At 43.6% G+C, this 12,288-nt stretch overlaps 1 protein-coding gene across 2 annotated transcripts in view; it reads right to left on the reverse strand.

The window, feature by feature from the left end:
- The window catches only part of emid1 (EMI domain containing 1), a 78,914-nt gene that overhangs the window by 65,794 nt on the left and 832 nt on the right, over positions 1–12,288 (reverse strand). For both annotated transcript variants that reach the window (XM_080738258.1, XM_080738259.1), the window contains exons 2-3: positions 1,086–1,199; positions 114–217 (exon numbers count right to left, since the gene is read on the reverse strand). In XM_080738258.1, coding sequence (XP_080594384.1) covers positions 114–217; positions 1,086–1,199 — 218 coding nt within the window. The remainder of the gene's footprint in view (positions 1–113; positions 218–1,085; positions 1,200–12,288) is intronic.

The following is a 12,288-nucleotide window of genomic DNA, read 5'->3' on the forward strand; positions in this document are numbered from 1 at the left end:
TTAATTTTATGCACTGCTGCTGTATAAACAATGTGTGTTTCTGCTAAACATTACTCCACTGCTTGAGTCCTCTGATCTGTTGCGATGCACTCCAACTGTTAATCTCTGCTTACCTTCTTCACATGCAGTGCCGCTGAACCCTGGACAGCACTTCCATTCCAGAGAGGTCACAGTACGGTACACGACCTTATAGGAGGGTCTGACCACAGTCCTGTAGCTGGGAAACATTAACATACAGAAGCAGATGCGATTCCATGCACACCAACAAAGCATAAGTCACTAACTATATGTGCAGTATGCAGTGGTGGAAAAAGTACAAAGTATCAATACTGCAATGTAGAAATACTCTGTTAGGGTGACCTCACACCAAAATACCTATGAGAGTGGAATCTGCATTCCTCCAATGCATTTCAATGAGAGTGAAGCGGTTTCATGCCAGCAGAGGATTTCTGCAAAAAACGCTCCCTTATCATTGAAATGCATTGGCGGAATGCGGATTCCACTCTCATAGGTATTTTGGTGTGAGGGCACCCTTACAAGTAAAATTCCGGACTTCTTAATGTACTTGAGTAAAAGTACAAAGGTATTGGTATCAAAATGGACTAAAAAGTAACAAAAATAAAGTACTCATTATGCAGAATGTCCCATTTCCAGTTTTCAAATCCATGCAAATATTTTGAAAATAGCAGATCTACAGGCTCGCATCGCGACACATTGATTGTGAGCTTGTGGATCGGATTTTCAAATGCCCGAAATCTATATAGGGCTGATGTGGTTAATGTATGTTTTGTAATAATAATCAAAACCTACAAAGTAACTAGTAACTAAAGTTTTTAAATAATGTAGTGGCGTGGCGTGAAAGTACAATATTTAGATCCGGGATGTACTGTAGCGGAGTTGAAGTAAAAGTATTGTAAATTGGAAATACTCAAGGAAAGTACAAATACCTCAAAATTGTAAAGTACAGTACTTAGGCCGAAGTAAATGTACTTAGTTACTTTCCACCACTGGCAGTATGCGATATATATTGTACAATAACTGTGATGAATAGCTGCTGACGTGTTTTCTGGTGACTCAAGACTCACCTGCCTCCTGTGCATCCCTGCGGCCAGCGGCACGTCTGATAGACCCGCTGTAGGACTGTTCCATTCTGCACCTGGCACGTCACTGTCTTAGTGATGGTATGTGGACACCAGTTCCTGAGCGGGAACAAAGACAAAAGAGAAGAATGTGACGGAGTGAATAAAATAAGGGAAGTTGAGTTTATATTCTCCAACGACACACAGGTGGATGTACCCCATAAAAGAGTTCTGCTATCTCTCTCTCTCATTCATTTGTGTACTCACAACAAAGGGAACTTAAACATGCCCTCACACTTATTAGTAAGCCATTCTTTACCCGGGGGGTTTGATTCTTTTCTTTACCCCCCCCAACCCCCCTCCTCTTTTACAGTGTTTATATGAGGTTCAATCGGCCGTGAGCCTTGCAGGAGGGCATTGTGGGTCGTATTTACATTGCAGTCTCTCGCCTATCAATACACTTCCGCTAACCTTTCTCTCCTCACGAGAGGCAAAGTCAGTGTGTGTGCGCGTGTGCGTGTGTGCGTGTGTGTGTGTGTGTGTGTGTGTGTGTGTGTGCGTGTGCGTGTGCATGCCCAAGCGCACGTGCACATGACATGTGTAGATGTTCCACACTGAGATTATAGTGTGTTTTCCAACACAGACAAGTGCTGGGTCAGGGGTCTATTCCCTTTGCGGAAAGACTTTTTCACAAGACATTATCAGGATTCACTTTGCACAGCTGGGGTACACTAAAGAGAAACTGACCTGGCAGGAAAACCGAGCTTATGTAAAGGTCAGGGATGTGATAGTAGGGGACATGACTGAGAGCTGCAGTGTTGGAACACGCTACCCTTATGTTCACATCTTGTGTCTTTATCAGACTCGAGAAGAATGATGAATTGTTTTCTCAATTAAAAAATAAGTTCTCGCTGTCGCATCCAAAGCCTCCGCAGGGCAAAAGTCATCAAAATCAGATTGAGAAAGGGATTCGGTGGAGCAGAGCGAGGGCTAGACCAGGTTTAATCCCCAACCAAGATCTCTCAGCTCCATTACTTTCCTACACAGAGGAGATATCTGATCCTGATTAGGATTGAAGCGGCTGTATGGTTTCAATCACAGCATTATTGGTCAGGGAAAGAAAATGCTAACAAGCGAAATCATGCACGTTGAAGTAAGTAGGGAGAGAGAACCCTACTATGGTATTCATTAAACTTGTCCTACATAGTGGGTCTCTCTGACAGAATGGAGCCACTGGCAATACAGGCCAGATGAGCCACAGGAAAACCTTACGGCCGAAATAGCATAAAAAAGCCTGAGAAGAATTTAGCTTGAGACTGCAGTTTCTATATATTTCAGAGGATAGATGGAAACTACCACATACTTGCTAAAACAAGGTTTTAGTATGTCACACACCAATCTAGTGAATCTCCAGACTGTGTTGTCGTCAGTATCTGTTTAGGGATTCTTATAATTAACTTCATCCCTTAAGAAAAAGTCTAGTTAGAAATGTCTAAATGCATGATGCGGCATGCTTTTAACCGCACAGATTCAGTCACGATTTCCGTATAAAAGTGTCTGTTGCTGACAACCCACAACTAGAGACTTTACAGGAAAACCTATAAGTTGCTTATAGTGAGCAGACCTGGCAACACGAACACGCAAGAGCAGCGCTGCAGGGCAGTGCATGCTACGGAGGTCTCTGACGGCAATGTTCCGTCGCCCGACTAAATGCCAAGTTTGCCAACTAATGCCAGCAGACTACAACAGATTGGCAGTTTGGAGCCGTTGGAAGTAGTATGTTTGTGTGAATTCACCTTTAGAACTAACATGTCTTACTAGTATTTAATTAAAAATGAAGTCTACAAATACACAGTTTACCTTCTTATGGCTACGGCTGGCAGACGGGGTGGGGGCACGAAAAACAATTACTGTATAGACTGTTTATTTAATCACTATGTATAGAGTGGGCAGTATGTAGGAACCACAATGCACACGTTGTAGCTCACATCACACATCGCTACATGCTGTGTGTTCCAATGCCAAAGTGTTTGCAAGTGTGGGAGTGTGTTCCCACCAAAGGCTGTTTGTCAATATGTGAGACCATATGTTTGCATCTGTGCGTATGTGAGGGATAAGGTTTACACGGAAGGAAACTGCCAACGGCGGAGGATGCAGCACAGCCCTGAACCAACCCACATTAACAATCCCCACATGTTGCGGTGCCCGCACACAGACCCTGGCCTGGCCGGATGAAAGCAAGGGCATCCATAAGAAATATCTGGACAGCTTCATTGGGCTTAAGAGATATTTCACTTTGGTATAACATATGTCGTTTTTGGCAGAAACATACCTCTCTGGTTTCATGAACAGTCAGAATCTAAACATTGACCGTCTAGGTTACTGTGGTAAAGTAGCTTTATTTTGTTATGCTAACAACTGTTGGGGGTGCTGTATGTGTGTGTCACCAAACGTTGCACAGTAATTGTGGCTATTTAGAATGATGATTAAAGAATAACTTGTGCAAAGGTGCAAGCTGGGTGAAGCGAAGGTGTTCTGGTGAGATCTGATTAATTAAAACATTGCTTAGATATAGTCATTGTAAACAAAGATCATAAAAGTAAGTAGACGATGGCTACAAACATGACCTCGGTCAGATCCATACTAATTTCATTCTTCAATGTTGGCTTTCCACTGTTAAACAACAACAAAAAGAAAATGTCTAAACACTGGTGGAAGAATGCAGACTCTGAAGGCTCTGTGGTCAGGTAGGGGTGGAAGTGGGGAGAGCTGACCTCTTCTCCGCCCCACCACTTATCCTCCAGAACCAACAGATAAACATCAGAGTTTCCCAGACTGAGAGGGGAGGCCACAGCCCCACCTGGGAACAGCTAAGTATAATTATGTCACCAGGGGGTAAGAAGGGGAAGTGGGGGTTTTATAGGTTTTATGACAGGCCTCTCCCTCGCCAAGGTGCATTTCAAAATATAAAATAACAAAAGCAACGGGCAAAATTAAGATTACAATGAAATGTCAACTGACATGACAACTGAAACATTATGCAATAATTTACCTGTTGGTGAGAGAAATAAACATCCCATTACTGGGGATTGTTGCTGTACATAGTTGTATTATGCTTTGGCTCATAGGCTGAGAGATGACAAAATGTATCTGAACATAAGTAAACAATGACGGAATAACTCTTGTTGGTTAGAAAGACTAGAGGACTACTGTTTAATGCTCCATTGCATTTAATGAGGCTGTATGCATGTCAAAGTGCCAACGGGACACAGGTGCTTGATGCACTTATACTTCATCTCTGAATCCTGTTATACAGTAGGATACACCATCCCCCTGCTGGAGGATGGTGTGTGGATAAGTGTGAAACCCACCAGCACCCTGGCGTTTCACTGGCAACAGCACCCAGCAGGCCCTCAGTGAGTATCAGGTCTCTCTCCAAACATGGCGCACTCGTAATGCTGGACCCAAACCAAATAAATCATCAGCCATCTCTAGCAGTCATACACATTGCAGCCAACAGCCAACAGCTTAGAGTGTGTGTGTGTGTGTGTGTGTGTGTGTGTGTGTGTGTGTGTGTGTGTGTGTGTGTGTGTGTGTGTGTGTGTGTGTGTGTGTGTGAGTCTTAATTCTGAAGGGATGGAAAAATATCACAGCTTTGGTCCATCTGTTCCCCACCACTGCTGCCGCCAACACAGTAAAACATCGGGGGAAACAAAAGCGTGCAGAACCCCAAATGAATAACATTGATGGAGAGCTCATGAAATAGTCTAAAAACGTTGAATTCCTTCAAGGAGTGATGGTTTGCCCCCCAGCCCAGTGTGTCTTGGGGCTCATCCCATGCATCATCGTGCTATGATGGGTTAGGAGGTAATTTCACTTTAAAGAAACTGTCTATACATAGATGTAGATGCTTGAAGCCGAGTGCTCTGAAACTGACCGGAGGGCAAACTACTCGTCAGACTCACAAATGGAGCAGAGCCAGACTCTGGTCAACAACATCCAGGTGCACTCCCTGCTGTGCTTCCTGTTTCAGTCTCCTTTTCACCTTGCCTTTGGGACATGGTCGAATCTCCACCCCCACCTCCCTAATTGAAATATACCCTTTCGTTTTTATACTATGAGATGAAGAACAGAAAAGCACACAGCACAACAGTCAAAGAATATGCATGAATATGACAGCAATCTGAAGAAATTCTTCTAGATTTTTGTCTGTGGGAACAAATACTTGTGGAGAACAAAAGACAAAAGACAGATGTGGCATGCAGTCAGAGAAAAAGAGGAGAGCATAATGGAGAAGAGGAGGGGAAGGTCATTCTACCACAGGGGTCACACAAGAAGCTTGCTCATGGGAATATACAGAAAGGAAAGGATAGACAATTATGATGCACTGTAGGTCCCAGAGGGATGGAGAACATAAGAGACATGAGATAAATGTCATCCAACAACAAATGGGAGAGAGCGATAGAGAAAGTAGTGGCATTAATGGAGTTATAATCTGCTGCTACGAATAGAAGTAGATTGAAGATCTTAAAGGTTACACTAAGATTTACGAGTACAATATGAACACTGTAAGACAGGGTTCCCCAACAGGCGGCCCGCGGGCCATTTGCGGCCCGTGGGGGGCTACCGTCTGGCCCACACCAACCCCAGTAATAATGGTGGTATAAGAGCAGCAACAACACTAGTATATCGTCATTGTCGGGTGGAAAACCCGTATCTCAAAATGTGTACGTTCTTTCGCAAAGTAAAGCTCTGCTTCATCAAACAAGGCCGTCGCACAAAAGTAGTGAAAACAGCAGATCTACAAGCACACAACGCGTTGTAGATCGGCTGTTTCACTAGTTTAAATCATTTTTAAAATGATAAATGCAAAACGAACGGTTTTGGACATACAAGATTTTCACCCGAAAACGACGATATCTGAACTGTCACTGGAGTAGCGGGAGCGCCACCGTCGCCCCCTGCAAAGTTGTGGCCCTCGGCTTGGTACCCTAGACATAATTTGGCCCTTGGGGAAAACTAATTGGGGAACCCTGCTGTAAGAGGTTAACAATAGCTAAGGCAGATTGAATGATACAGAAAGATACAGACGGACAGACAATTAAACCAAAACTGAGAATTATAGAGTATATATTGTTAGGGTTACACTTCTAGTGAGATGCTAAAGGCTCATTTATACCTCAGCAAATGACCATATCGTTGTGATTGATTGAAAATCACGTCAACAGAATAGCTCCAATGTCAAAAGGGTGGCCCTTTATGCTGCAGGTTTTCTCAGGATCAAATGACACGGTCACGTCAGGGGCTGCAGTGGTGAACGTGAAGCGGGTCATAGCTCTCCAAGAAGACTTGGGCCAAAGGGCTCTTCATACCCGATAAACATCCTCATTCTGGGTCAGTGAACTCGCAAAGAAAACATCTACAAATCATCAAAGCACCAAACTGAGGCCTCGAAGGGCCAAGCTAAGTGATTCTCATGCCGAAGCCACAGAAAAACTTGGAAAAGTCTTACTCAGCTTTGTGCTTGAGGACAAGTCTGCCTGTATGCATGTAGATTTGGAACACCTGTGAGCTTTTAGTGTGTTTGTGTGTGCCTTCGGCTGGGTACAGTATGTGCCCCTCTTTTTCTCTTCAAGGTGTCTGCAGTTGTAAGTAAAAAGAAAAATGACCGAGGGGATCTTGGCATTTTTATTTCCTGCTGCACCTGCAGTGATATTAGGAAAGCCAATAATGTTTAATAGGTCTATTGTATTTGTAACCACATTAGCTTCCATCTATGTGGTAGCTACTCCTGTAGTCCTTGGATACACAACAGGGAACATGTGTGGCTAGACCCAGATACGTAATTACGTATATATATTATAATAGGTAACACTTTATACCAGTAAGATGCCCTAAGGGCGAGAAACGACCTCAACCTAAAGGACGAGGTCACACACATGGGCGCGTGCACATGGCTGCTTTGGCATGTATACCCTTCTGCTGAGCTGGTCGAGTCATCACTGTGATGTCAGAACAGGTCACCTATATCCATATATGGAGTCCGTGAGGTCAGATGTAGACTGTAGAGGTATTGACTATCACCTATATGGAGCTCTAGGTGATGATCCAGTCATCTCCATGTACAGTATATCCAGGGTTTGATGAGGTCAGTGTTGTGATCTTCATATATGGAGATCCAGGTGATGATAGTCAGCAGTCTTGATTTGCAAATGAATTCTGTCTTGGCCATATATGGAGCATCCATATATGGGCATTGCCAAATATGGGGACATGGATCTCCATATATGGGTATAAAAGGGACAAGGACGGAATTAATTTCGCAAGTATGACTTGTGTCGCATCAACCACACTGGTTAGGCTGACACAATATGTCCATATATGGGCATTCCCAGATATGGGCTTAATATTGATGGGCATAAAAGGGATTCTATTGTATGGGCATTCCCAGATATGGGCTTAATATTGATGGGCATAAAAGGGATTCTATTAGTGGGCATCATCTGGGAATCAAATGTAGAGGTCAGCTCCATATATGGAGATCTAAGTGATGATCCAGTCGTCTCCATGTATGGATATCCAGGGTTTGAATAAGGTCAGTGTCGTGATCTTCGTGATCTTCATATATGGATATCCAGGTGATGATAGTCAGCAGTCTTGATTTGCAAATTAATTCTGCCTTGGCCATATGGAGCGCCGGAGTGGCCATATATGGGCATTGCCAAATATGGGCTTAATACTAATGACATCAGGGATTGCCAGAACAGGCTGTCTTGGTCATTGAGACAACAATGTGATGTCACAACAGGTCAGCTATAGACATTGAGGCGTTACCCACCCACTAGTCTTGCGTAGCCTAGCCTCGCGTAGCCAGGCTTACTCATCTGCGAAGAGAAAAGCCTGGTGACAATATCAGGCAGAGACTGTTCAACTTCCGCCGTGAGAATTTCAACAGAAGACTACAACGCATGACGTAACTTCCGTTAAACACAGCACTTCCGCCACTTCCGCTAGAACCAACCGGAAGTCCTATTGTGGCCAGGGTGTGCGTAGCCAGACAACTATTCCACAATCTCCAAATGCTATATAGAGTCTGGAACGACAGCTCCCGAACGGCGAGTAACGGAAGTAGCCACTGCTGCATTGGAAACAACAGAAACACACTAGTACAGACAGTCATTCGAGCGGCATATTCTTATTATGCGTGTATAGTTTAAGCAAACATTTGAAAACATCATGAAAGTAACACAAACAACACCAGAAAAAGACAACATAACACCCCAAAAATATTGAAAGGAGACATAACGCTTCCAGTAGGACTTGTTATTGCTACTGCACCAAGGGAGCAGGTGCGTCACATCCGCTTTATCTCGCACTCGTTAGAATTTCCGTCTCCCAGACTGTATGCCGCAGCAACAGTCTGGCCATGCAAGACTACCCACCCACTGATATACAGACAGGATCTGCCGGGTTTCATATAAACTGCGACCTGCGGTCGCAATTAAGGTCGCCTTTATAATGCATTATTATTTCTATTGCCTAATGTAAGACAGCATTTATGAAGGTTAGAAGCATCTAAATTGTGATGTCATGAAAATGTTCAGCTAAGAGCTGCTTAGTTGACCCACAGCTCCCGGTTGACCATTCAAGTTGGAATCCAGAACATTATTGTAACCATTATGTATGGTACAGCTTATTATACAGTATAACTACAGCATTAACCACGTCTGCAGTAATATCTCTCTTTTCTTACCGAATTGGTTCCCAAATTGCATCTGCAGTAGTTGAGAAATTTAAAGCATGGTGTCAGGTCTTAGGACAGAGGTTGACAAGTAGTACTGCCTGACGCTCATTAGTACAACATATGAGATATAGAAATGTGGTGTCATGCAGAGAAACCAGGTTTTGAATCCCAGATAGGACATAACATTTATGAATTGCACCTTTAATCAAACAGTGACTGTGTGGCGTGGAAACATAAATAAAATAATTTTCTCTTAACAAAATAGTCTGTATATAACTCGGGATGCCAACAGCTGAGTGGTTAGGCCACACACCACATGATGCCTGACAGTGACTCTCCGGGTGATTCCCTGGCCCGCGGACCTTTGCTGATTTCACTCCCTGACTCTCTCTCACCATTTCCTGTCTCTCTACACAGTCAGTAACTATCAATAAGGCAAGAAGTCCACAAAAACAAAAGAAAGTCAGTATATGAGTGGTACTATCTCCATACTAGAAAATGACCTTATGTTATACAAAAGCACCCTGGATAGTGTCACTGTCACCAAAACATAAATGATTTCATTTTTATTTTTATGGAATCACAGATTAATGAGAGTGATGAATGATAATCTCATTTGAACTCAACATTTGTATGTATTTATTTTACCAGGTAGTCACATTGAGATCAGAGATCTCTTTTTCAAGCCTGGCCAAAATATTGGGTAGTATTCCCTTTTAGACTACAGAACCATTGGAATCCCTGTCATTTCCAATCCCAAAGTTAAAGGAGTGTGTGTGTGTGTGTGTGTGTGTGTGTGTGTGTGTGTGTGTGTGTGTGTGTGTGTGTGTGTGTGTGTGTGTGTGTGTGTGTGTGTGTGTGTGTACGTTTAAAGCTAGGTACTGTAGTGATGACGGGTGAGGAATGAGGGGCGTCACGGGGCCCCTGGCTGCTTGTCACACCATGACTACTAGTCCAGTGGTTCTCAACCTGTGGGTCGGGACCCCCAGGGGGGTCACCAAATTATTTTGGGGGATCCCCCGATGTTTAGCTAAATGTTAACATTGTTTTCTCACTCAACAGTAAACAGACCAACATACATTTTAAGTGTATAGAGGGTATCTAAAGTGACAATTTGAGGACGTTTTAATATCTCTAAAATGACAAATTAAACATTGGCCAAATTGTCAAATATTAGAGGTAGAAATTGTGAAAATAGCCAATCTACATGCTCACTGTTAACATGTAGATCTGCTATTTTCACACACCTTTGGTGTCTGTCTGAGTGTCTGGCCCTGTTACAGCGCCACCAGGAGGCGGGTTTGAGTAAAACACATTTTTGGACAGTACTCCAACAGATTTTGTCCAGAAATCATGCCGATCGGTACACAGTATCTCTATAGCCATTAAACGAAAAAGGTATTTCTTACATTGATGCTCCTACATATTATCATACAAGCACCAGTTAAAGTTACTTTCCATCCCTCATATACTGTGTGCACAGTGCACACCCCATAACCCACACATTGCACATCATTTCGGAGCTCATATCTTCAAACGGGTAAGGGCTAGTAATAATAAATATATATATATATATATTTTTTTTTCTTATCTCATTTGACAAAGTATTAGACAACTGTAGTCTTCAAGAAGGACAAGGTTAGGCCTTGGCCGCTGGCATAGCATTCCAGGCACCAAGGCTCAGTGTAGCCTGACAGCGTGTCGGGGGTTTGAGTCCCGATCTCGACCGCCTATGCTGCACGTCACTCCCCATCTCTCTCCCCCATTTCCTGTCAGCTTACTGTCTATCCTTATCAATAAATGCATAAAAGCTTAAACAAGGTTGAATACATGCTTCACTGGGTATTCTACAGAGAGACTGCACAAGTCAAGAACAGCACACCTCGACAAGTTTTTTTTTTTACCTCCTTTCATTTGGATAAGGGGCTTTGTGTTAAGTCAGGGCTTGTCTGAGAAGACTCTGCTATTGTTTCCCTATGATGACTGACCTCTACTACACAGTCCTATAATGTTCTACCTTTAGAGCTATACATCCCCTTGACTGTGTGCTTAATGACCAGTGGCAGAGTCTCACAGTCAGTTAGTTAGTGCACCATGGCTTAGGAATGTCGGATCACTCATGCTATGCCCATGTGAGAGCCTCTGTTCTATAAAAACCAATTGCTACTGTTTGGCTTTGTTGACACACCATAAACATGCCTGTCTATATAGATCAGACCAGACAGCAGGTGGACTGAGAGGCTCACACAGTGACATTCATGTCACCTTAAACCCACCGACCCCTGTCTTCTGAGTCCACATTTGACTCACAACACCCGCTCCATCTCTGTCCATCCATCTCTGTTCACATCTACTTTCAAACTGCAGCAACCTGAGGAAACTGTAAACTCATCTCCTCTTCCCAAAACAAGGCCAGATGCAGTGGAGTCCCAGCTGCATGTGTTTACTAAACATCTCCACAAACTTCTGCCAGTGAATGACAGGGAAGCTGAGTGGGGGGTAAACCAGTGGACCAAAACCAGTTGACCCAGACTGGGACCACTAAACACAACCAGGAGAACAAAGAGGCTTCAGCCATCAACCTTTAAGCTTTCCCACATTAAAAAGTGTGCATTTGTGTGTGAGTGTGTGTGTGTGTGTGTGTGTGTGTGTGTGTGTGTGTGTGTGTGTGTGTCACGCAGTCACGCGCGCACAAATGCACACTTTCACATGCACGCATTGAACTCGAGGAACATAAATATTTGTGAGACAGAGAACGTCATCTCACCATCAAGCATCGGCCAACCTTGCACTTGCTTGTCTAAGAGGGAAGCAAAGCAGATGGTGTTTTTCCCCTTAGTGTTTAGTCTGATGGTTTTGTCTCAGATCCACACACTCATTGACATCCATGCTGTCACTCTGAGATGCAGAGGAGGAGAGATAAACAAACCGATACATGCACATACTAATAGCAATGATAACTGACAATTTCATAATTTCTTGTCACTCAGCACGTTTTGGTCATCGATTATGTGTGCAGACTTTATTGCATTGCAGATGTAAAAAGGATTGCTCCAGACTCACTATCCACACTCGTTCAAAATGTGTTCCGTGTTCACTAGTACTGACATTTGGATTTATGGTGACATATCCACACATCCAAGTTGGTGGTTTGTTTGTCTTTGTAGAGCTTAGTACAAGATCCCCTGAGTAGTCTGTCCAGATCTTCAAGGAGAGCCCAGACAGCTGAGAGGCAGCAGATGTTGAGAGTTGAAGGCTGCTGCTGGCAAAATTTAGAGCACAGTGCGCAACTAAAGAGACAGTCCACCTCTCAGGGGCCAAAACAGCCGAGGCCAAAGCAGTGGGTAACAATGACAATGGGAGAGGGCAGAGCAAAGCGTGCTTCCCTGAACAGGAAAAAGGAAACCAACTGTCAGGAAGACAATACAATTCGCTAAATAGATGGACATGGATGGGAGTAACTCT

Source organism: Nannobrachium achirus (genome assembly GCF_963921795.1).
Source record: "Nannobrachium achirus genome assembly, chromosome: 12".
Lineage (NCBI taxonomy): Eukaryota > Metazoa > Chordata > Actinopteri > Myctophiformes > Myctophidae > Nannobrachium > Nannobrachium achirus.